The following is a 26844-nucleotide window of genomic DNA, read 5'->3' as shown; positions in this document are numbered from 1 at the left end:
CATGACCCTAATATAACCCTTACATGACCCTAGTTACGACAGTAAGCATAACCCTTGCATGACCCCAGTCATGACTCATGTTTTTTCCAGGTTTAACTACCATTGTGGGGACCGACTTGAAATTGTGGGGACATTTTGGTGGTCCCCACAAGGTTCAGACCTCTTTTTGAGGGTCAAGACTTGGTTTTAGAGTTTAGGTTTGAATTGTGTTATGGTTGAGGTTAGGGTAAGGAATGGGGGTAAGCAATCACTTTTGATGGTTGAGGTTAGGTAGGGAAAAGGTTAGGGAGAGGCATTATGGCAATGAGAAGTAGTGTCAATTTTATCCGCCTTTTTTAAATTTAATCTCAGTTTTAGCCAAGTTTCAATCATGCTTGTTAGTTTTCATCATAGTTAGTCGACCTGATCCCATTTTTATTTAGTCCATATTTAGTCGACTATAAATCTAGCAGTCTTTATTTTAGTCCAAGAAAACATGTTATTTGTCTATAATTAGTCAACAAAAACGGTCAACTTTTTAGTCTAATTTTAGTCAGGACAATCATTTAACCCCTATATATATATATATATTTTTGTCAGCAGACTATGTTCAACAAAACTATTTCACATAAAATTTTCTCTCATCTTTTTGATGACAATGACAAATTAGCACAGACAAGATTTTACAAAATCATGTCAATTCCATCTCATTTTTGTTGATGAACTAAAATGTCCATAGATTTTGGTCCAGTTTTTATGAAATGAAATACATGTTTGTCTCGTCTTCATTACTTGACGAAAATGCAAACTGATTTAGTCCCAGTTATTGCTTATTAATGAGGGTTTTAATCTCGTCTAGTTTTAGTCTGGTGGAAAATGTGTTGATGAAATTTTGTTTAGTTTTCGTTGATGAAATTAACACTCAGAAGTCCCCACGATGATACAAAGACAAACGTGTGTGCACGTTTGCGTGCGCATATATGTGTTGATGTTTCTGTGGGTGTGTTATTGTTTATATGTATTAATGTCAGAGATTGGAAAAGTACTGACATTCTCTACTTGAATAAAAGTAGACTTATGTAAAAACTTTGGTAAAAGCACTCAAATAATTATTCATATGAAATAAAAAAAAAAAAAATACAGGCTCTGAAATGTACTTGACGAGTAGAAGTAAAACGTATTTTTACCGTATGTTTCGTCCTACGTCAATTTGAAAGAGAATAGCGAATGTCGCTAAAATTACCCTCATATTTACGGGTCGTTCTAATCTAACCAATTGCACGTCATGTGATTGCGTGTCATAGAGCCAATCACAGGCTGGGATGTACGGGACCGTATGAAATACTTGATATGATTGGCAGAGCCAGGAGACATCGACGGCTGATTTCACTTCCAGGTCAAGTAATTTAATTGTTTTCATGCATTTAAAAACAAAAGTAACGACCTTGTTTTCAAAATGTATCAAGTAAAAAGTCCGCAGAGTGTTAAAATGTTCTGGATAAAAGTAAAACGTAGTCTAAAAAATAAATACTCAGGAAAGTGAAAAGTACTGAAAAAAAAGTCAAGTATTTGTACTTCATACTTCCCATCTCTGGTTAATGTTTGTGTATGTTTGTTAGCATATTTGTGCTTGTGATTGCGTGTACATGTATGTGTGTGAATAAGAATGTGTGTAAGCGTATGTTGTGTGCGAGTGTGTAAGGTATCCGGATCATGTTCCGTGGAGATGAGTCCTTCCTACTAATCACAAGATGACTACAGTGCGCGACTTACGTTAATGAATTAGCCGCCTGCCTAATAAACACTAATCGGGCTAATTGGAAGGCGGGGGCGGGTATGGGAGACCGCAGAAGCAAAAAAGCACGAGAAGCGAAATAAAAGACGGAATAAACGAGCTTAGTGGGCGCATATAGACCCGGACAATAGCCACCAGCCATGTTCTTTCAACACAAAGGAACCGCAAAGACGGCGTTGAAAGGACTCGACGCGGGAAGCTAAGATTAGCGTGCCAGAGGTAGGCGCGAGCGTTTCACGCCCGTAAACACGTCGCCCAAAACAAAAAAGCCGTAACATCGGAGCATCAAAACGACGAGTTGTCATCATCCCCCCGCGAACATAACCGTCACATCCTCTCATGTTGCCTTGATGTTAGCGCGCCGCCATTTTACGCGCTTCGTTAGGTACGCCCACGAAGGGTTACCATTCCTATCTATGTGGATGCTACAAACGTACACAACAAGGTTTTATATATTGGAGTTAAGCTAGTAGCGAAGAAGCCTTAGCCTATTGTTCACATTTTGGTAGCAAACATCCGATGAAAAGACCGAAAATGAAAGCATGAAGACAAAACACAAACAAAGTGCAAGAGCAGGTTTTTTTTTTTTTTCTCGTCCAGGTCCATTAGTCAGTCATAACAGCCAAGCTAATGTCCTTGCCGAGCCTAATGGGCAGATTAGTGCGGCTAATTAGTTTCAACGAAGCAGCCAGCGGGAATCGAGGTGGCCGGTCGCTCGCTCGGTCACGAAGGCGAGACGAGAGAACGGCTGTTTCAAATAAGCTTCCGGTTCAAGCTCAACGGTTTTACGCCACTCTTGGCAAAGGCAATAAAAGGCGGTAATGGAAATAAATAGAAACATGAGCACCTGTGACAACTTTCAACCCTGGAATGTCAAGAGATAGACATTGTACAAGCCAATGGTGTCCCTCAGGGTTCTTTAGCGGGTACTCCATAGGGGTGCCATATGTAAAGTTTGTTGGTTTTCCATCTCCACACGGAATGTTCAATTCAATTCAATTCAATTCAACTTTATTCCGGACTCTGGGCCCAATATAAACGAACATATAACAGACACACACACACACACAATCAAAACAATCAAAACGGGGGACGGTTATACAGTCGTGGGGAATACGGGAATTTATATCGCTTTTTTTTTTTTTTTTTTTTTTTTTTTTTTAAACACTGACCCCTCATTCACCTCCTGATGACGCAGCATCGGGAGCAACTGCTGTTTCAGGATCTTGTTCAAGGGCATTTCCACATGGTCGTAATTCCTGCCATGGTGGAGGGCGGTAGTGTTAATTTTGTCTGCCATTTTTTTTATTTAGTCTCAGTTTTAGTCCAATTTCTAATCGCAGTTAGTCAACCTCATCCCGTTTTTATTTAGTCAATTTTTAGTCGACTATAAATCGAGCATTTTAGTCTTTATTTTCATTCAAGAAAACTTAATTTTATTCGTCTAGTTTTAGTCAACAAAAACTGTCAACGTTTTAGTGTAGTTTTAGTCAGGGCAAGCATTTTATCCCTGCATATATATATTTTTTTGTCAGCAGATTATATTGAACCTTTTCGGATCGAAAACTATTTCACGTAAGATTTTCACGTTTTTGATGAAAAACAACTTAACACACAATTACAATGGCTACTATGGCTCCATGCTATAAGCTCGTAAGTTAGCTAGCTTTAGTTAGCAGTCGCATTAACATTATTGTTGGAACGTTATAGCCGTTGGATTAATGTTAAACTATAATTTATTTCTTTTTTTAATCTTTCACTGTGAATCCAGACGTGACAGATTAGCAGAGCCAAGGTTTTACAAAATCACGTCATTTACGTCTCATTTTTGTTCATGAACTAAAATGTCCATAGATTTTAGTCCAGTTTTTATTATGCGAAGGACATTTTCATCTCATCTTCATTAGTCGACGAAAATGCAGACTGATTTAGTCCCAGTTATTGTTTATTAATGACAATTTAATCTAGTCTAGTTTTAGTCTGCTGAAAAATGTGTTTTGACGAAATTATTTTTATGTTTTTGTTGACTAAATTAATTAACACTAGAGGGCGGGCTCTTGTTTCAAGCAATTTCAAAAGACAAGTCCAGCAAAAATTGTCGCCGGTGTAGTGCAAGACAGCGAGCAGGAACAACAAAACAACAAGAATCAACACCCCTTAACACGCTCATTACACACCCTCTCAACACACACATGCTCCTCTCACACATCTTGACTCACACACTCAAAACGCGAACACTCTTCACACCCTCCAGGCACTCGCAGTCTTGTCTTGAGCGCACTAATTAACGTCACTCACTAAGGTTTGACTCTGATCCGCCGCGACGACAACGACACGGACGACGAGCGGGATGGAGTTTGGCGGATGGCGAATTCTCGTCAAGGAACATCCGCGACACCGCAAGACGCTCACGTGGGGAATGAAAAAAAAGCAAAACGAGTGAAAGTTTGAACGGGTTAGCAAAGCGCATCGGATGGGAATGGTGTCCGGAATGCCGGATGCCGGCTCAAGTCAGCTCTTCTGTGAAATACTTTTTGTCGCTGAAAATGGGCTGCCACCAATAGGCAATTAAATATCATCCATTATCCTCACAAGGATCACGGGGTTGCTGGAGACTATCCCAGCTGCCTTGGGGCACCCACCCTGAACTGGTTGCCAGCCAATGGCACGATATGTGTAGACGAAAAACCATTCACACTTGGGAGTGTTCAATTCACCTGCCATGCATGTTTGTTTGTTTTTTTAATCTACCTGCAGAAAGCCCACATAGGCACAGGGAGAACATACAAACTCCACCCAGGAAGGCCGAAGCCCAGATTCAATCCTACAACCTCTGAGCTGTGAAACGGATATGCTAAACGGTCGACAACCATGCCACCCGTATATAAAAATATAACATATATATATATATATATATATATATATATATATATATATATATATATATATATATGAAACATTTTGAAATTATTTTTAAAAATATTTATTTCTATTTTCAAAAAATGCATATTATTTTTTAAACAATTGCAAAAATATTGATATGTTGTCTTAATTTTCAAAAAAATATTAGTATAAATGTAATGTATGTAAGTATAAATATATAAATATTAATATATATAAAGTATAAATAAAGTATGAATGTTCTTTTTATATAAAATAGAAAATATAATTATTTCAATATTTCTAAAAATATAGTTGAAATATATTTAAAGTATAAGCCTATTAAAATGTATTTAAATGTAATACATATATTTTTTTATTATTATTATTTTTTTATTATTATTATGATGATGATGATGAAATATACAAATAAAAACATTTACTTTAATTTTTTACTTTTTAATTATTAAAGAAAGAATCACTATCATTCTTGTTTACCGCAAAACTGATGTTTGTTTATGTACAGCACTTTGTATACAGCAAACGCCTGTTCTGAAAGCGCTTGAAAATAAAGTTGAGTTGAGTTGTTTAAAATGTTTTTACAAAATTATTCTGATAAAACTTTATGAAAGTATTTTTCAAAAAATATTAGTATAAATGCTTATAAAGTATAAATGTTCTTTTTATATAAAATATAAAATAGAAAATATAATTATTTCAATATTTATAAAAATATGTCCAAATGTATTTCAATTCTAATATTATTAAAATGTATTTAAATGCAATATATATATTTTTTAATTATGAAATTATAAAATAAAAATATTTACTTAAATTTTTTACTTTGTATTTACTTTGTAATTATTAAAGTAATCACTCTCATTCTTGTTTAAAATATTTTTTTACAGAATTATTCTGATGAAGCTTTATAAAAGTAATTTCAAAATGTTGCCTTTTTTCTTTTTTTAATTCAATAGTGTTTTTTTTTCTTTCTCCAAATAATTTGTAAAAGTGTTAGTGCATGCATGATTTTAGAAGTGTCTTTAACAATTAAAATGGTAAAGACACACGCAAACACTTTTGAATAATGACTGAAATATTAAAAATATCGATTAAAAAGGTTTTAAATGAGAAAAAAAAGTGCTCAGTTAGCTGCAGTAATATTTGTTGTATTTTGCAGAGGATAAAGAATATATTCCTCTGATTATTGACATACAGCACAATGCTAGTTTCATGAGCCCGTCTATGGCATTTTGCCTTGTGCATTAGCAATAAGCTAGTGGATGCTTGTCAGATCGAACCACAGCACGTTCTTTGCTTTAGTTCAGTTTTACTTGGAGTGGGAGGGGCATGCATAAAGAGCACGCATCCGATTGGTCACGCCACTCCACGGCGCCGCGCACGCTGTTTCGTCACACGTGTGCGCGTGTCGGCCGGTGGCTGCTTCGTGCTTTTTCGAGAATGCTCGCGCTTCTTTGGGGTGCCCTTGAAATGCAAATGCACGACCGCTTTTGATTGTGTGCTGCTTGTTGCACTACAGAGGAGAGCTCCATTTAGACACAGGCGCGCCTCTGTGCCCCCCGTCCTTTTTTTGTAGCGGGAAGGCTGCGGCTGCTGCTTGAAGCCGTGCCACGCTTTACTCTGTGTCTGCTTTTTATTCCACACTTACCTCTAAGTTACCCCAGCAGCTAGGAAACACACTTTGGGGATTTGGATTTTTTTTTTCTCCCCATCAACATATCTCTGAAAATATGTTTCAAATAATTTCCCAGGTTATTTAGAAAAATTGGTTTAATAAGACCCACCTACTGCTCAAAGCCAGCTGAGATAGGCTCCAGCATCCCCCGAGACCCTTGTGAGGAATAAGCGGCAAAGAAAATGGATGGATGTGGGTTTAACAAGCTCAAGTAATTACTGTGAGAAACTTTTTATTTTAAAATATAATTATGTATCGAATGTTTCGTTCAAATTTACAAATGTGTTTTTTAATTTTAGCATAAAATGTTTGAAAATGTGTTTTTAATATTCTAAATTATTTAATCATCTTTAAATACTTTGTGATTATAAAAAATGTGATAATTTTATTCTAAAATTATTTTCACATGTAATCATTGAAGGTAATTTCATAAATAGGTTCCTTTTTTGAAAATACATTCATATTAAAAAAAATCATGAATACATCAAATATTTTGAAAACCTAACACTTCAAAATGTGTTCATATTTTAAAATATTTTATTATCTTTAAATACTCTGAGTATTATAAAAAACTGTGATAATTGAATTCTCAAAATATTTTCACATGAAACCAGTGAACCTAATTGCATAAATGTTGCTTTTTTGAAAATACATTTAGATTTTTTTTTCAACAAAAAAAGCATAATACGTGAAATATTTTGAAAACAAAATATTTCAAAATGTGTTTTTAATATTTTAAAATATTTTATCATCTTTAAATACTTTGTATATTATAAAAAAAATGTGATAATTTTATTCCAAAAATATTTTCAAATATAATTATTGAAGGTCAATTAATAAATATGTTCTTTTTGAAAATACATTCATATTAAAAAAAAAAAAAAAAAAAAGCATGAATATGTAAAATATTATGGAAACTTAAAATATTTCAAAGTGTGTTCATTTTTTTAAATATTTTATCATCTTTAAATATTTTGCATATTATTACAAAATGTGATAATTTTATTCTAAAAATATTTTCACATATAATTATTGAAGGTAATTTAATAAATATATTCCTTTTTTAAAAATCTATTCATATTAAAAAAATCATGAATACATAAAATATTTTGAAAAATTAAAATAAAATGTGTTCTATTCATTTTCTTATTAAAAAAAATATTACAAATATTTAATATTTTTCATTATCTGTATTTATCGATGAAATATTTGTTGAAATAAGTTTGAAATAGTCAAGTATTTTTTAATGTCTTAAAAAAAAATTTAAATATGTTTTTGTAAATATCAAATTTTTCTACTTTCTTAACGGAGATTGATAAAAATGTTTCAATGTTTTTAACATGGTCAAATATTTTGTAAAATATGTTGGAAAATATTTGAAAAAAAAGACTTTTGAAAACTCATGATCGCTAACAAAGAAAGAAAAAAATGCTCACCCTCTTCGTCATCCTTCTACGGCATTTTTTTGCAGCTCGAGTCCCAATTTGCCATGGCAACATATTGTCCCTTTCATGATCGAGATTCAGCCTGTGGAAATATTTCCGCCATTGTTCGTCCTGCAATTTACTGCTGACCAGTTCCGGCGCCATCACACGCGGTGCCTTCATCTTCCCCTTTTTTCTTTTTATTGTTAAATGGGAAAAAAAAAAAAAAGTGAGCCAGCGTAGCGGGGTTGACGCAAGAAGTTTGGACCTCAGCTCGCCTTTAATTCCCCCCGCCGATTAAAGTCCTCTTGAAAGCGTCACAAAGGCCCAAAGCGGCTGAATGGAAGTTTGTTTAAAAGCCGTGGCGCCATCTCCATTTTTTTTTTTTTTTTCCCTCCGGCTGCCAGCAACATGCAAACTGAAATAACCTCACCAACACACCCTGAACAGGTTTAACGGAACATCAAAGCACCTTTGACGCTGAGCCACATGCTGCTTCACCAAGCCCGGCAGGGATTGGAAGGAGGATTCAACCAGTCCCGTTTGATTACCGATAGCGCTTATCGATCCGATTCCTGATCAATTCTCATTGGATGAAGGAATGAAATATTTCGAATGTTATCACTGATGTCTCTAGGGGTTCAAACTATTGAATTATGTCAACAATTTTAGCAAAAAAATAAAAAATAAAAATAAAAAGTTATGTCAGAATTTGGACTATAAAATCCACACTTAAAAAAAATATGCACAAATCACCATATATTTTGGCGAAAATGTTTGTCAAAAACATCGAAATTCTGACATAAACTTCAAACTACCAAAATGACCCTTTTTTTTTTTTTTTTTTTTTTTTTTTTTTTTTTTTTTTTAAAACAGAGGTCACACCAAAATTTGCAAAATCATGAGATAAAATCATCTCAACCATTTCGAACTTCAGAACGACCCAATCTGCCCAATTTTTATTTTTTTTTAATGAAAATTCACAGCCAATTTTAGCCAAATGTTTGAGAAAAATACAAAGCATGTCACACGAAAACCTTGGGATCACAACTAATAAATCTTAGAAAAATACACTTCTAAAGTCTAGAACAAAACTTGGACAACTGAATTATGCCAAAATGTTTTCGGAAAAGAAAAAAAAAACGTGTAAATAAGCAACAAAGTTTGTGACACATTTCAGTAAAATGGGCCACTAAAGTCGGACACCATCAGTAGTTAAAACTGACAAAATTTTCCGCAAAAATTAAATGCACATAAATCAGTGGCAAATTTTCCAAAAATATTTGAGGAAAAAATATGTCTCAGTTGCAAGTCACTCAAAATTACTCTCAACTTTTGTCTATTTTTATTTTTAAATACACATCTAGTGTCTTCCAAATCCATATAAAATAAAGCAACAAAATGAAAAATGTATACACAAAAAAAAAAAATCCATAACATTGTTAAAAAAATAAATATGGACAAGTTTTTAGGGGAAATACAACTCAATGCCAAATTTTCCAAACTATTTGACAAAAAATATGCCTTACATAAGTCACTCAAAATTACTCCCGACTTTTGTCTATTTTTTTTTTTTTAAATACACATCGTGTCTCAGAAATCCATATAAAATGAACAAAATAAAAAATGTATATACAAAAAAAATCCATAAAATTGTTTAAAAAAGCAAATATGGCCAAGTTTTAAGAGGAAATACACACAACTCGTGCCAAATTTTCCAAAATATTTGAGAAAAAAAATATGCCTTGCATAAGTCACTCAAAATTACTCCCAACTTTATTTTTTTTAAATACACATTGTGTCTCACAAATCCATATAAAATGAAGCAACAAAATAAGAAATGTATATGCAAAAAAAAAAAAAAAAAAAATCTACAAAATTGTTTACAAATAAACAAATATGGCCAAGTTTTTAGGGGAAATACGCGCAAATCAGTGCCAAATTTAAAGTTGAAATATGCATCATAAATCATTGCAAAATAAAATGCTTAAATCAGACGATTGTTTTTTGTTTTGTTTGGTTTTTTGAGCCTCTAAATTTAGCCAATGTGTTCGGCACAAACGGCCCCAAAATCTTAGCATTGGTACTACTACCCACATCAGGTTAGTATTTTCAGGAAATGTGTACGTGAGGCGGCGAATCGTAAATTACATTCAGCGTATTGATGGTTGACTGGAGCCCATGTGGAAATATATATATATATTTAAAAAAAAAAAAAAAAAAAAAAAAAAAAAAAAAAGTGTTGAGGCTTTTGCTCATCTCCATCAGCCACATTTCTATAAGTAGAGCCTTTATCTGCTTGCAGGCTTCCACGTTTTTTTTTCTCTTTTCTTTCCGTTCCATTTCCTCACAATGGCCTTCTTTCCGCTTTAATTCACGGCAGAGAGGGGAAGAAGTAAAACGCAATTCGCCAAATCATTTTCTCTTTTTGTGCATTTTGCCGTTTGCTCGACACGACGGGGAGCCCCCCCGACACCCCCCCCCCCCCCCCCAACCCACGACAAACAACTCCAGGCTTCCACTCCAGCCTTCAAGTCAAACACATGAATAAAAATTAAACATGGATTTTTTTTTTTTTTTTGGTCCTATTGCTTCATTCAATATTTGAACAACTTAATACCAGACCGCTGGACATCACTTGCTTGCAAAAAGTTTGAGTTCTGCCATCGTGTCGGAGGAACATCGTGGTGTAGTTTGGCGTTGAAGTAACCGTAATCATTTAAAACAGGGTTGTCCAAACTACGGCCCGGGCGCCATTTGCGGCCCACCGTCCATTTTTTAGTGGCCCGCGACATATGCTAAAAATGGCATTTGACTCAGTTCAAATAAAATAAACAAAAATGTTTGGAGATGGTCAAAGTAATAAGGGAGGGTGTCGAAAAACACAGGTGCTATTAAAGGTTATTTTAGTTAACTAAAACCAATGAAATAAACTAAAATTCAAAAAACAATTTCATTAGCGAAATAAAACAAAAACGAAAATGCTTTTTAAAAAAAATGAAAACTAACTGCAATTACATTTTATATTTAAAAATTCTTTGGTGTAATTTTTAGTAGATTTATTTTGATATCAACTGGGATAATGACGTTTGAAAGTATGTCACACAGAAGTGATGTCATCTAGCAACAGCCAATAGAAAAGCACCTTCAGATGATGTCGCTCCCATGGTGTTTTTTTTTTTTTTTTTTTTTTATATTGTGCACAAGTAAAACATTTAAAAAGAAAAAAAACACATTTAAAAAATAACTAAAACTAATACTGAAACTAACTAAAACTAAACTAAAACTAAGCATTTATTAAAGAACTAAAACTAATAAAAACAGAACCACCCTGAAAACTAATAAAAACTAACTAAAATGAAAAATTCCCAAACTATAATAACCCTACTGCCATATTACAAATAAATTGGTTTATATACTGTAGTATTTTTTCTAAATATGCAAAAGCACAAATAAATTATTTGTACAATTTTTAGGACTAAAAACAATTTCTCTTCATAACATTATGTGGCCCTTGTGTCCTTCTGATTTTCTGCACGTGGCCCTCAAATGAAAAAGTTTGGACACCCCTGATGTAAAAGTTTGGAAATCCAGCCCCGGGACAAATTATCACTTACCAACATAATATTTAATAGCCACGTTTATTATGAGAAGCTTCACAAAAAAGTCTCAGGAACCTGACCCGAAAAAGATACGGAAATACAGCCATTTGGGGTTAAAGTGGCACTTTTTAGGCTTATTACCACACATCGTCTTAAAACAAACTTCTCAGCGAGAGTTTTTAAAAATGCAGCCCTCCAAGTCGGTTTCATGTAGAAATGTCAATTTTGGTACACATGCCTATTATGTGTAGGGATGGTTTACCTGTCACATTTGAACCGATACTGTTCCGATACTCGGTACCTGGGAATCGATATCGGTACTCAACGGTACCAATTTTTGGTACATTTGTGCACTTTTTTTACTTTTTCTTTTTCACCCATTTTATTTATTTATGTATTTATTTATTTATTTATTTATTTATGGTACGCTGGTGCACTTTTTTTTTTTTTTTTTCATTTTATGTATTTATTTATTTATTTATTTGGATATAATAAATGTTCATAATTTTTTATTTAACAGTACCATTTTTTCTAATCAATTTAACAATTACTTTTCAATATATAAACCTTGACAAATAACAAAAATGTAAATTTTTAAAACAAATGAGCCAGAGAGGAAGAGTAAAACATAAATCTATAACATTTTACAATTACTAAGTATAACTAATACAAATAAATTAATATTACAAAAAAAGTGTGACGCAAAGTTCTGTGCAATGAACAATAACACAAGGAACGAAGTTAAACAGTAAATACATATAAATTAATAATTGATGTTATCTTCATTTTTTTTTTTATGTCTGTGTGCAGTCGTTTTTTTCAGAAGATAAAGCCTGCCACACACTGCGCAATGAGTTGGAAGTTCCAATCCACTTTGCACTCAGTATGAGTAGACCCACAAAAAAAAAAAAAAAAAAGTCTCCAGAAACCTCAAAAAGACAGAGGAAGTCTTCCATTTTGGATTGAAGCCGCCATTTTACATCTTACCGAGTGTTTTTTCCTCCTACTAGGTGACCTCCTACTGAAGAGTTTTTAAAAATTCAGCCCGCAAAGCCCATTTCAAGTGGAAACATGTCATTTGGTAGGCTCGTCTATCATGAGTAGACCCACAAAAAAAAAAAAAGTCTCTAGAAGTGATGACGAAAAAGACAGCGGAAGTCTTCCATTTTGGATTGAAGCAGCCATTTTACACTTCTTACCGGGTGTTCTTTCAAAGGTGACTTCCCACTCAAGAGTTTTTGAAAATTCTGCCCACTTCAAGTAAAAAGTCTCAAGAGTCCATGGCAGAAAAGAAACAGTCGTTTTAGGGTAATGTTGTCCTTCAAAGCTAAGATAATTTCCTAGCTGATTTGAATCATGTACACATTACGATCAATTGTGAAAAAGTGAGTTGTTTTTAATTTCGTGTGGGCGGAGCAAGACAGCCAAGTTTGTTGACTGTCCATAAAACAAAACGCCACACGGTCAAGAGCATGTCCAACAAATTCACATCGATTTCCACATCAAATGTTTGATAAATAGAATTAACGTCCTTCCGTGGTGACTTTTATGACTTAGTTTTCTTGTTTACGAATAATGAATTAAAAAAAAGACTATTTTTAATGGACATGCTTTCATTCCAACTCACATTTGTCATAGAAATAACAACAATTAGCAGAAGATTGCTGGGTCGCCTTCTCGCCAATCAATCAAAGTTGACTTGTTTTGTCAAAACGTCGCGTTTAAAAATAATTACCAACAACAACAGCAAGTCAATGACCTCGCGGACATATTAATTACAGTCACTAATATCTGAAGTGACGGCAGGAATGTTGCATTTTTTTTGCCTCCCGCCCACTACATTTTGCTCTTTTGTCCTCCTGTGAAGCGAATAACGGCGTCGTGAATATCCCTCATTGTCGGCTAACGTGACGGAAGCGCGGGATTACGTTGAGAAACAAAGATGGGCTTTCAGGCATCTCCTGGGGCTCCTAATAAGGCACACATTACAAGCTAGGAAGGATGTTTTATGTAGTCCTGTACATAGTCTAAGGTTGAATCTGCTGCCACCTGCTGGCCGTTTATGTAATAACGACCATTTCTTCAACCGTTCTCTGCAGTTGAGAGGCTGCATCAAAGCCTTCTGTATGCTCTAGCAAAAAAAAAAAAAAAAAGTATAAATACATCTTTGGGACACTTAAAACATTTAAAATAAACGTATTTATATGTTTTTGGGAGTAAATGAGTTCAACAAATTATCGGAATTTAGAGTTGTGAGTCTTCTTGTTTATGTGTTTTTCTGTTCTGCTTGTGTTAAAGTAGCAGCTGATCAACAGTTTCGAATGCTCATCAGTGCTAATTTCTGTTAGCCTGTTAGCATTGAGCTAGCGGATCACTGTAAATCAAAACTGATGCGGTTACATTGACCATTTTGGTTGAATCTTCTTTTGTTGAATGCTCTGTTTGTATGCGTTGCTGCTCCGTGTGATAAAGCAGCAGCTGTTTTGTTAGCTTTAGAATTACGGTAGTGCCGATGCTAATGTCCGTTTGCGGCATTTTACGTTATAAAGTGCAACCTCAGTTTTTGCAATTAATCCGTTTGACTAAAACCAAATCATACAAAATCCCACACGAAGTAATGTAAAGGGATCCATTTTATGTGTGTGTATTCTTTCTTGTATTCTTTTGCATTAGTCAGCGTCTCTATCTTGAGCGCAAACAGGAGAATATGCCCCTACGTGCACAAATACTACATAGTGCGTATGCTGGCTTGGACAGAAAAGCGAGTATTGATGAGTTGGGGGCGGCGTGAGCGAGTCAAATCAATGGCGGGGGGCTTTGGACAAATAAACACGGGGAGCCAACAAAGTGGCCACGGGAGGACTCCACCGCTTCATCCCAAGTTCATCTCTTCTCTGATCCTGAGAAGAAAAAAAAATCGACTAAGCTCTTCCAATGCACACACGCATGCACACACGCACATGCACGAGACCTCCACAAACAAACAAAAAGACAGTTTTCTCTGTATGTTCTGGATTGTTTCTGCATTTTCAATATTTAATTTGTTTTTCATTTTTGATGTGTATTTCATTTTTCAGGAAGTATTTGTCTGAATTGACAATTCCGGAATGTTCTTTATTGTCTGTATTTTCAGTATTTTCAATATTGTTAGTTTTTGTGTTGCATTGTCTGAATATATTTTTTTCCTCTATTATTTTTTTTTAAATCTTTTCTTGAATTTTTGTATACATACTCTGTATTGTGTGGAATTTATTATGTTAATCTATTCCGTCATTTGTCTTTTATTTTATAAATTTTTGATTCAAAATTTTCTGTATTTTTTTTTTCTTCTTTTTTGTATTTGCTTATTTATCTGTATTGAATACATTTATGTTTTGGTATTTTCTATTTTATCTGAGGAATATAATTTTTTTCCCTTATGATTTCTTTTAAATTAGTATTTTGTATTTGTTTTATTTTTTCTACATTTTAATTTTTTTATTCTATTTTATTTCATTTTCTTAATTTTTAGTTTGAATTTTTTTTCATGATCCCCCCCAAACCCCCCCCCCAGCCCAAAACATTTTTGTATTTCTCCGTATTTTTCTGTGTTTCTATTTTTTTTTTCCATTAATTTCTTCATCCATTCTGTATTTTCTACATTTTTTCTTTATTTTTTTTTTTTAATTCCCTATTTTGTGGATTCAGGTCAAACCACATATTGAAAATTTCACAATATTTGTTATATAATAAAAACAATATAACCAAAACAAGATGATCTACTATCAGAAAAGTAAAAATGTCCAAATAGAAGCGGATGAACATTTTTTTTTTTTTACTGAAACATGTTTGTTTTGATCGAGCATCATTTTGTGTTGAATTTTTAAATGTCAACATTTTGATGTCATTTGACGGTGAGCATATTACAACGTCAAGTCTTGAAAGCGATACAAACAACAATCGGAGGTGTTAGTGGTGTTTTTTTTGTTTTTTTTTAAGCCTTTCATGTCCCTCGGTGGCCACCGTCCGCAAGCGTGCTCTTCCATCTCCTCAGCACTTTAGCATAATCACATCCACATCGCTGTGATGGAGCACACTTAGGCCTGATTAGGACACACGCACACACGCACGCACGTGCACACGCTGGGCTCCACTTAAGCCCTATTACATGTCTGACTGTGTTCCTAACATGTGCGATTATCCACTTGTGGAGCCGAAGCGGATCACGGCGCAAAAGAGCGAAGGCAGGAAAGCGACGCGGACAACGAGGACGACTTGCAATTACAACATCGTGACCAGGCTTTTTTTTTTTTTTTTTATCTAAGATGAGACTGAGGGCAAAGGGGAGGCGGTGTCCGATGCTCCGAGACGCAAGCTAAGGCTAGCACGCGTGTTGACTTTTGTCACGTGTCGTCGTGTGCAGAAAAGTTGAGATAAAAATGAGGTCAAAGTGGAGAATATGAGGTGTCTAGCAGAGATATGTTGATGTTTCTCTGCGCTTCCTTTTTTAATGTTTCTTCTTGAGGATTTTCTCTTCTTTTTTTTTCTAAAGTATTTTCATTTCAATTCATGTATCATTTTCTGTATTTTTTTTATTCTGTATTGTCTGCATCCATTTGATTCATTGATTTATTTATTATTTGATTCATTGGATTTATTTTTTTCAAAATGTTTTCTTGGTTATCCTGTATTTATTTATTTATTTATTTATTTATTTATTTATTTATTTATTTTTACCCTCCTTTTATATTCATTTGTTTGTTGCCTGGATTTATAATTGAATTATCTGGAGTTCTTTTTTTTCTTTTTTTTTTAGCAATATTGCTTGTTTGTTTATTTTAGCCTATATTTTTTTTCCTTAAGATTGTTTGGATTTTTTTGTCTGTATTTTCTCAATATTTTTTCAATTTTTCCTGTATTGTCTATAACCCTGTTATATTTTTGTTTATTGATTTGTTGTCTCGAATTTTGGATTTTCCTGTGGTTATTCACGGGAAAATTTCCAATTTCTTCTTTTCTTTTCTTCCCCCCCGTATTGTCTGCATTCATTTGATTCATTGATTTATTTATTATTTATTTGATTCCTTGGACTTATTTTTTCAAAATGTTTTCATGGTTATCCTGAATGGTTCATTTATTTATTCATTTATTTATTTTATTTATTTATTTATTTATTTTTATTTATTCTTACTCTGGTTTTATATTAATTTATTTTTTAATAATATTGTCTTTGTTTTAACTGATATTTTTTTCCCTTAAAATTTTTTTTTATTTTTTATTTTTATCTGTTTTCTCAATATTTTTTCAATTTTTCCTGTATTTTCTATATCCCTGTATATTTCTTGTTTCTTGATTTTGCTGTCTTGAATTTGTGGATTTTCCTGTAATTCTTCCACGGGAAAATGTATCAGTTCTTCTTCTTCTTTTTTTTTTTTAAGCTGAATTTACAGAATTGTTTTTACTGGGTTTTTTCTACAATTATTTCTGTATTATCATATTTATATTTTTTTTTATCTGAATTGTCTGTGCTTTTCAGAGATTTCTACATAACCTTTTTCTCAATTGTTTGTATTTAGTCAATATTTTATTACATATTTGTCATAATTGTTTCAGTATTTTCAATACATACCATATGTATTTCTTGCACAATTCTTTTGTATGTATTTGAAATGAAACAATTGACAATGAATCGTTGACCAAGCAACCAAATTCCCTTTCAACATGAAACGAAACTTCCCTCAGCTTTAGCCCATCAAAAAAGTACTCAGAAGGAACCGATTCCACTTGGATAATGATGTCGACCTCCCGTAACCCAAGCAGAACTTTTTAGATGGGGAACTGCTAAAATTATAAAAAAAATAAATAAATAAAAAACTCTCCTGCAAGAGACTTGATTGTTATGGAAATGCTCTTTGGTCGATTGTTTGCACTCGCGTCTTTTGTCACGCCGATACGACAACGAGGCAGACGTAAGGCGAGTGGATTCTTTTCAGCCGGCCAAGCGACAACACATTTGTTTGTGGGGATAATGGCGGGCGGGAATTGCGGTGTCGAGCCCTCGAGAACACACCTGACAACCAATTTTGTCCATTTGAGGACATTTTTTATTTATTTTTTTCTCCCTGTCACCCTTTCATAAGTTTAGCTTACATGAGCACAAAGTCAGAAGAGGACACGTGCAATGTGCATGCCAGGCCACTAGTTGGGGATGTCACTTCATCATATGAATGAGTTTAATGGGATATATTTGCATGATTTCAGTATTTGTTTTGCTCCTTTTCAAAAGGATTTTGGAAGTTTATTTGATCCATTTGCTTTGCAGCTTGAATATTTTCTGGGTTTATTGTTATCACTATTTTATGTATATACAGTATTGAAAATTGAACCATTTTTTGTCATTGTCATGTGCTGGAGGTTGGATCCCAAAGCGCAAACACAAATAAGGTTTTAACTATTTATTCACATCGAGAGGCGTGGAACAAACTTGACTAGACGAGAGACAAAGTGAGTTGCACAGATGGACAGAAAGCAATAATCCAGCAAAACACACACAATTCTCAGACCGCTACTACAGACAGTGAATTGATCTGATTGGTTGTCACAAAGTAAAGGATTAGAAATTGACATCACATAGGTCCAAACATCACCTAAAGGATTAAAGACTGACATCACATAGCCTAAAACTAGTTGAAACTAGATGATGGTTACATCAGTTCAAAACAGACACTTGACCTCAAACTTAACAGGTCATGAACTCAAACTTAACCCAGCCGTGACCCCAGACATGGCAGTCATTTTCTATTTTAATTCATTTTCTCATTTTGCAGGTTTGCTTTGTGTTTCACATATTTTCTATTTTACTTTCACAGTATTTTTCTATCTCGATATTCAAAACAGAACAATTTCTTTTGAACGACTGCTTTGCTTTTATTTGATGCTCTCTCTTAGCTACTAATGTTTTTTGTGTTTTTCTCAATTTTTAATGTATTTATTGTATTTTTAAATGTTTTAAATGAAACAATTTAACATTTGCTTAGTTTTTAGATTTATTTTCTGCATGTCTTTCATGTATTTTACGGTTGTGATATTGTGGTTTTCATTCATCCAACTTTGCGACATTTTTTCCATTTCAGTGTGTACTTTTAAGTAGTTTATCTATTTATATTTATACATTTGAAATCTTTTAATTTTCATCTGCTTTACATTTACATATTCTACATTTTTCCGGATATTTGCCGTATTCATGATTATTCTGTATTTTTTTCTGACTTCAATATTTGCTAAATAGAAAATGCAGGAAAAAATGCAGGTGAAAAAATAAGTGTGTCATTACTTTGTGAGTTTGTGTGCCATATTTTGTTGTTGACATTTTCCCTCGATTTATATTACATGCTGTAGTTTAACAAAATGTCCATGCTAATCTCACATCCAGTCCGCATTATCCGACATTTCCCACAGAGGTGATCCCCAAGGTATCGGATCTGAGCAGTCCTACTATTTGCTTACGCCGTCGTTGGTCACAGTGGTTTTGCGGTAGAAGCGTGACTTGGGTCTACTTGACTACCGTGGCGCTCTAAAACCGCTTCCCGTCGATTGGTCGGCAAACCAAAGCGGACCACTTGGTGGACGTGTGCCATTTGAGATGCCTTTTTAAAATGTGTGCATTGTCCTGTCGGTGCCGTTCGTATCGTAAACATTCCTTCGTGTCAACGTCTCCCTCGCCTACGTCTCATTTTGTGTTTTCCCCACTCTCCCGGCGTGCCGCATGCATATTCATGAGCGTGTTATTTGCATTGCTGGCTCCTGAAAAGAGGCTGAGTACACAAAGGTGACAGCCATCAAGCTCGGGGAGGCGGCGGCGGCGCCGTTGAGCGATGACAGGAATAAGGTGGATGGGGGAAGTCAAGGAAAGAAGTCAAAACAACGGGAGGAAAAAAAAAAGAGCCAGCGGAGATGGAGGATTTGCATTCCTTCCTCAGGTTGAACTCAATTTTCACCTTTGAAGAACCCTTGAAAAAGACTAAATGAACTCAATGAAAAATGTGCTTTGAAGCAAAATGGCAGACTTTCGCTTTCTTTGCAGGTATGGTTTCAAGAATTTTTAGCTGTTGTAAGAGAAATCTGCCAACAATTTGAAGGACCCCTGAAATGAGCCAAAATCATCATAAAATGGACACTCGAAAAGACAACGGTCAATTTCCTTCCTGTGGTTTTTTTGTGTTTTTTTTTTTTTTGCTTAATTTCTTGAGACTTTTTTGTGGGTCTTCATGTGATAGATATGGCTACTAAATGTCATGTTGCCCAGTAAAATTGGCTCAGGAGGCTGCATTTTCAAACAATTTGAACAGCCCACGATATTGACCCAAACGGTCCTAAAATGGCTACTTCAACGCAAAATGGCTTCCCGTTTTGTTTCGGGCATGGCTTCTACAGATTTTTTTGTGGGTCTACTCATGATAGATGTGACTATTAAATTTGAAGTTGCTAAGTACAATTGGCTTCAGATGCTGAATCTTCAAAAAATGATCTTGTTATGACCGCGTCAAAGCAAAATGGCCGACTTCCTGTTTTGTTTCGGACATGGCTTCTATAGACTTTTTTTGTGGGTCGTTGCTAAGTATACAATTGGCTTCGGATGCTGAATTTTCAAAAATTTGAAGGACCCTGAGAAGAGACAAAATTATCCGATTATGGCCGCTTCAAAGCAAAATGGCTTCCTATGTCTTTTCGGGCTTGAGATTTTTTTTTTGTGGGTCTACTCATGATAGACGGGACTGGCAAATTTCATCTTTGCTAAATGAAAAAAACAGAATGGAAGACTTTGCAATCCTACCTCAGGATGAACTGCTCAACGTGCGACTCTGTCTTCATGTAGACAGCGAACGCCACCGTCTTCCCCAGCCGGACCGGACTGGGGGGCACCAGGACGTCCACGTTGTGGTCCAGAGTCAGCATCTCCCCTTTGGGTGCCACCGGGCCCACGCTCATGGCCACTGAGCCGGCTTTCTGCATGTCCTGAAGTCCTCCTTCCACCAGGGGGATCCACTGGCTCATGCCCAGACCTCCCACAGGCCCAGTGTTCACACTCGGACTCTTCCACGGTTCATTCACAAAAGAAGGACACTCCAGTCCAGCTCCCTCCACTGGGATAATGGAGTAGTACACATCGAGGGAGGGCAGCACGCCCTCCGCCGGCCGTCTTTTGGTCTGCAAGGGTACAAACCAGGCGGGGGGGATTTCCAAGCGGAGCACGCAAATGCCCGATGGTCCTACCAGTCGGCACCCGGCTGAAGGGGCCGCCTCGCTGGGGTCTCGCACCGCCAAGGCTCGGACGCACGGGAGGAGGCCCGGAGGAGGCGGGTCGGGCTCGTCCCAACGGCGGCCCACCAAGTAAAACAGAATCTGGAAGCCGAATGGAGAAACATCATATAAAAAATAAAAAAATTGCTGGAACATGATCTGAGAGATGGCAAAGACGTTCATTGATTAATTTCACGTTAGTCATGGGTCTACTAGTAGACATGGTTCAAATTTGGCAGTAATAGGACAAACGTGGCATTTGAAGGACTCTTGAGTAGGATGACCCCAAAATGGCCGACTCTAATGAAAATGGCAGACTTCCCGTGTCTTTTCAGATATGGCTTCTATCAACTATTTTTGTGTGTCTACTTATGATTAACCTTTATACCAAATTCCGTGTTGCTAAACAAACAGGCTTTGGGGCTGATTTTGTCGATAGAATTTGTTTTTGTTGGTTCCCGGACTGGAAAACGGCTGTTTTAAAACCAAGTATCACACTTCCTTCCTGAGCTTCTCCAGACTTTTTGCATGTCTAGTCATGATTAACATGCCTACCAAGTTTTATACTGGTAAGTGGCTTAAGGGGAATACATTTTAAAAATATATTTGATGGTTCCGTAAATAGTTCCAAGTAGAACCGAATAAGGCTGCTTCGCTTTGAACCAAAATGGCAAGCCTACTATTTGTTTTGGTCAGACTTTCTTAAGATTTTCTTCAGTGGCTGAATTTTGAAACAGTTTCAAAATTGCCAAAATGATTCTAAAATGACCACTTAAAACCAAAATGGTTCACTTCCTGTTTCTTCCCAGACTAAGCTTAAAGATTTTTTTGTGGGTCTACTCGTGATAGACGTACCAACCAAATGTCCCATTGCTAAGCATATTTTACACCAGAAAAGCCCTCAAACTCTCCACTTGTGAAAAGAAGTACCTGAATCCAGGGCTGCGTGGATCCCACTTTGGGCACCACCACGTGACCCTTCACCTTCCAGTTGAGGGTGATGTGAGTAGCGGTGGGCTGCAGACTGGGCGGCGGCCCCTGGAGCAGCTCCACGGGGATCTGCTGCTCGGCGCTCAGGTTGCCGTAGCCGCACGCCACGCCGGGCAGGGCGTGCGGCGCGGCCGCGCCCGCTTCCAGCCGGTGGAGTAAGAAGGGCTCGCTGCGCGACGCCAAGCTCCCGTTACGCATCACGTCCTGGTTGGCGTCGCGCAGGAAGAAAGCCGAGTCGACGCCGCTCAGCTGGCACTGCGCCGGCAGGTAGGTGGGCAGGGAGGCGGAAAAATGAGGCTGGGCCGAGTCCGGTGCTGCCTGACTGGGACCGGATGATCCGGAGTGACCGCCGCATACTGTAAGAAGAAGAAAATTAGGTCAGCCATATTGGGGTGGGGGTACACATACAGGAAGTCATCTCCACAAAGTCAGATTGTGACTAAATAGTTCTCTTAGCCTACATAAAATTTGGTAGGTATGTCTTTCCTGAGTTGGCCAATCAAAACGTTATGTAAGTTAATGTTATGTACATTTTTTAGACAATTCAACCCCAAAAACCTGTTTCACTTAGCAATATGAAATTTAGTAAACATGTTTATCATGACTAGACATGCAAAAAAAAAGTCTCCAGAAACAATGTCTAAAAAGACACCCCAAGTCTTCCATTTTGGTTTGAATTGGCAATTTTAGAATCATTTTAGTCGTTTCCGGGGGCCGTTGGAATTGTTTGAAAATTCAGCCCCTGAATTCAGTTTCACTTAGCAACATGAAATTGGATAGATGTGTTTATTAGGAGTAGATCTACGAAAAAAGAAAAACGTTTCAAGAAGCCAGTTCTGAAAAGGAGCTTGTCCTAGAGATTTTGACCAAATCTGAATCTACTCAATACAAGGACGATGCTAAATGGCAAAAAAAAAAATTGAGCGAATTTGACGACTCGTCATTAAAGCCCAAAAGTTGAATAATCAAACAAGAATTGTTTGAAGATTTAGTTTGGATTCTGCATCATAGGAGACCAAAAAAAAAAAAAAAGCAATGCCTGAAAAGATACAGGAAGGCAGCCATTTTGGTTCAGGATGGGCAATTTAGGATCATTTTCCAGGTGTCCTACAAAAAGAAATGTGTTGGAGAGATTTGCTGCAAAATTTAATTTGCATATACTAGTATGATATATGTGACATAGTTATAAAAATGGGCAGCGCTAGACAGTTTATGGCGGCATAATTTGATGAGTCACAATAAACACAAACATCTAACCGTGATAAACACAAACATCTAATCGTGATACAAGATCAGATTTTGACCAAATGTTTCATAAAGCAGGAACATAAAATTCAGAAACGCTTATGCACAGAAGCAGTGTGAAGAGGTGCATTAACATTAGCGCATTAGCAGTGAGCTTGAAATGACACAAAATTAAAAAAATAAATAAATAAATAAATAAATAAAATAAAGGCACATCTCATTGATTAATAAGCTCCACGTTTACAATCAGGACGACATTTTCACAATGTTATGTCTGAAAATAAACAGGAAGTCGGCCACTTTGGTTTGAAACTGTCAAGCTAACTTAGCCATAGCAAGTATACTAGCTAATTGTAGCTTTTTGGAACTAGCTTCAACAGGGATGCTACATCTCATTCCGAAGAACCTCTCTCATGTTGAGTGATGAGCAAAAACAAAAAACCTGAGTTTTTAATGCGGCACTCGGTAAAATTGTCACCTTTTTCGCACTGTTTACGCTTGTCATGGAATAATGCATGAATCTGCACACTTTTTGCGACATTTAACCGTGTCAAGACGCATTCCAAGGAAATTGTTCACATTTGGACACTAGCGCGCATCAGTTCTGGGCATCTCGCGGGGATCTAACTCTGACGCGTGGCTTCTTCCATCCCCAATTCCAAAAGGATTTACAGCCGCGCGCAGCCAAAATGACACACAGTGCTCCCGCACAATATATTCCCGTGCACTTTATTATCCAATTCCAGCAGTATTTACGATACAATTCAGGGCGGTTGCGAGGGAGGATTACTGCGGCTTTTTCTGCCCTATTTCTTATCAAAAGAAGACAAGGTGACAGCGTTCCCGCCAGGAGAGCAACTTTGGATCTTTTCTGGAGTATTGTCATTAAAATGAGCACATGCGTTCCGTGCTCTTACAAAATATGCGGAAGCTGCGGTTAATTACGGCGTTGGACTATTTTATGGACGACACTTTGTTTCTTTCTATTTGTTGCTCAGGGAAGAGTTGAGAGGGTTATTTGAGGTTTCACGCATGGATAAACACTTGGAAAAATATCGCATCAAATAATGCACATTTATTTATATATCCACTTACTATATTTTATCCAACCTATGTGGACCCTTTCATAAAACAAACGGTGCATTTTAGAGAATTGTTTGTTTTTTAATTATTTTTCAACTGATTTTTGTTGTCTCCGAACATATTTTAAGTGCATGTTTTGGATTAAGGCGGCACGGTAGTCGAATGGTTAGCACGTCTGCTTTCCAGTTCTGAGGTCTCCGGTTCGAGTCCAGGCTCGGACCTTCCTGGGTGGAGTTTGCATGTTCTCCCCGTGCCCGCGTGGGTCTTCTCCGGGTACTCCGGTCTCCTCCCACATTCCAAAGACATGCATGGCAGGTTAATCGGGCGCTCTGGATTGTCCCTAGGTGTGCGTGTGAGTGTGGATGGTTGTTCGTCTCTGTGTGCCCTGCGATTGGTTGGCAACCAGTCCAGGGTGTCCCCCGCCTACTGCCCAGAGCCAGCTGAGATAGGCGCCAGCAGCCCCCCACGACCCTTGTGAGGAATAAGCGGTCAAGAAAATGGATGGATGGATGGATGTTTTGGATTAGAAAAATACATGTAAATACATGTACTTGTTAAAAAATACTTTCAAAATGTCATGTTTTGGTTTTGTGGGGGGTGGGATTTTGTTTTCTTTTGGTGTTTTTGGTTGTTTGTCATGTGTTCCTTTCTCTTCCCTTGTCCCGTTATGTCAAACCACGTCCACCTGAGTGTGTCTTCCCTTCCCAGTGTATCCACCAATCAGCTTCCCTTGCCACTTGTGTCTTGCCCAGCTGTGTCTAGTCATTGTCAATTAGCCTGTGTGTATTTAGTCACCTGTTTTCCGTTCCGTTCTTGTGGAGTCATTGTGCCTGTTCATGTTCATGTCCCTGTTTTCCATTCCATGCCATGCCTTGTGTTTGTTTTTGATCTTGTTAATTTTTTCCATAGTCCCTTTACATTTTTTGTTAATTAAATCCCTTTTTTACTTGCATCCCTGCCTTGCCCTGTTTTTTGTTGCCCCCTGCATTTGGGTCCTGCCTCCAACACCGCCACATCGTGACACAAAATGTCATTTTGAAAATGGTTGTCAAATATTTTTAAACTATTTTTACCTACATTATTTTACAAATATTTCTTTTGTTATCAATATACAAATTTTCTACTTTTATTATTATTACTACTGTCATTATCATTACTTGTATTATTATTATTATTATTATTATTATTACTGTTAATATTTATTCCATGTATTACATGCACTTCAAATATTAGCACCTTTAAAAAAATATATATTTTTACAAATAAAATCAGTGCATTATTCTACATAATAGACAAACTGATGTCGATCAATCTATCGACATTTTTTCAACATGATTGAATCGTACAAAGGAAGCTCAAAAATACTTGGAAAAGACTACTTTCAAAATATCAATTTGAAAATGGTTGTCAAATATTTTTAAACTATTTTTACCTACATTATTTTACAAATATTTCTTTTGTTATCAATATACAAATTTTCTACTTTTATTATTATTACTATCATTATAATTACTTGTATTATTATTATTATTATTACTGTTAATATTTATTCCATGTATTACACATGTATTGCACTTCAAATATTAACATCTTTAAGAAATATCAATTTTTACAAATAAAATCAGTGCATTATTCTACATAACAGACAAACTGATGTCGATCAATCTATCGACATTTTTTCAACATGATTGAATCGTACAACGGAAGCTCAAAAATACTTGGAAAAGACTACTTTCAAAATATCAATTTGAAAATGGTTGTCAAATATTTTTAAACTATTTTTACCTACATTCTTTTACAAATGTTTCTTTTGTTATCAGTATCCAAATTTTCTACTTGTATTATTATTATTATTATTATTATTGTTATTACTACTACTATTATTGTTATTAAATGATCATCTCCATCATCATCATCAGTTTGAGTATATACCATGTGTGAAGATGCAATACTGTTCAAAACTTACTCCCCCTGGAAAATCAGGGCAGGAGAAAACATCACACTCGCTTCCTGATCAACACCAAAACGGGTGGAAATGTTGATCATAACAGTACACACAAGAAAAAGTCATGCCCAGAATTCAACAGGAAGTCGGCCATTTTGGCTTGAAGCAGAAATGTGAATTCCAGGGGAATCGATCCAAATGAGCCCAGAATCATTGATGACTGAATTTAATTAGTGTGTCCACAAAAAATAATCGATCGATACATCCATTCAGCAGGATTATCGGTCGTAAAATGCGTCGTTCCCGTTCAACTCATCCTCCGCGTTTGTATCGCAGCGGGTCATTGCTGGAGCCGCTCCGGTGCCAACGACGGCACTTGATGCCAGCTTTAATGGCGGCCAATCACGCTGCCAGCTTGCAAAGCTGTGACATCAGGCGTAGCGCCACCTGCTGAGGTGACACCAATCTGCTCCACCATGCACTCAAAAGTAAAAAAAAAACAAAAAAAACTAAGTTCATATTTATGCATGTCAGTAAATGACAGTTTAGCAAAACAATGTTGGGTTTTTTGAAGCTAGGTTGTGTTAGCTTGTACAGCGCTAACGCTTCCATCCAAGGGTCATAGTGTGTGCGTGTGCACGTTTGTGTCATCTGCTCTCAATCCCTGTACGGGAGTATGACATATGTTTCATGAAATTCCTGCCGACACACCACGCATGCACAAGCGCACACACATGCAAGCTTTTGGTTTGAAGCAGCCATTTTAGGGTCGTTTTGGTTGTTTCGAGGGGTCCTTAAAAGACATATCTTCCGATTCCTAACTCAGGTACGACACAGACAGATGGATGATGGTAAATTCAATTGTGAGGTGTTGAGTGTTCGTTCGTTATGAGCGTGGGTGGAGCACGGTTGGTGAAGTTTTGGGA

General features: G+C 36.2%; 1 protein-coding gene across 2 annotated transcripts in view; it reads right to left on the bottom strand.

Annotated features, from left to right (window-relative positions):
- Positions 1-26844, bottom strand: part of LOC144019389 (transmembrane protein 132C) — a 188292-nt gene that overhangs the window by 99984 nt on the left and 61464 nt on the right. The window contains exons 2-4 of one of the 2 annotated variants that reach the window (XM_077522414.1): positions 21586-22001; positions 20629-20757; positions 20189-20562 (exon numbers count right to left, since the gene is read on the bottom strand). In XM_077522414.1, the coding sequence (XP_077378540.1) occupies positions 20189-20562; positions 20629-20757; positions 21586-22001 (919 nt within the window). Of the gene's footprint in view, positions 1-20188; positions 20758-21585; positions 22002-26844 lie in introns of both variants that reach the window. The other variant, XM_077522413.1, reaches the window with a different exon arrangement.

Source organism: Festucalex cinctus, chromosome 5, assembly GCF_051991245.1.
Source record: "Festucalex cinctus isolate MCC-2025b chromosome 5, RoL_Fcin_1.0, whole genome shotgun sequence".
Classification (NCBI taxonomy): Eukaryota; Metazoa; Chordata; class Actinopteri; order Syngnathiformes; family Syngnathidae; genus Festucalex; species Festucalex cinctus.
This window is presented reverse-complemented; position numbering and strand designations above follow the sequence as displayed.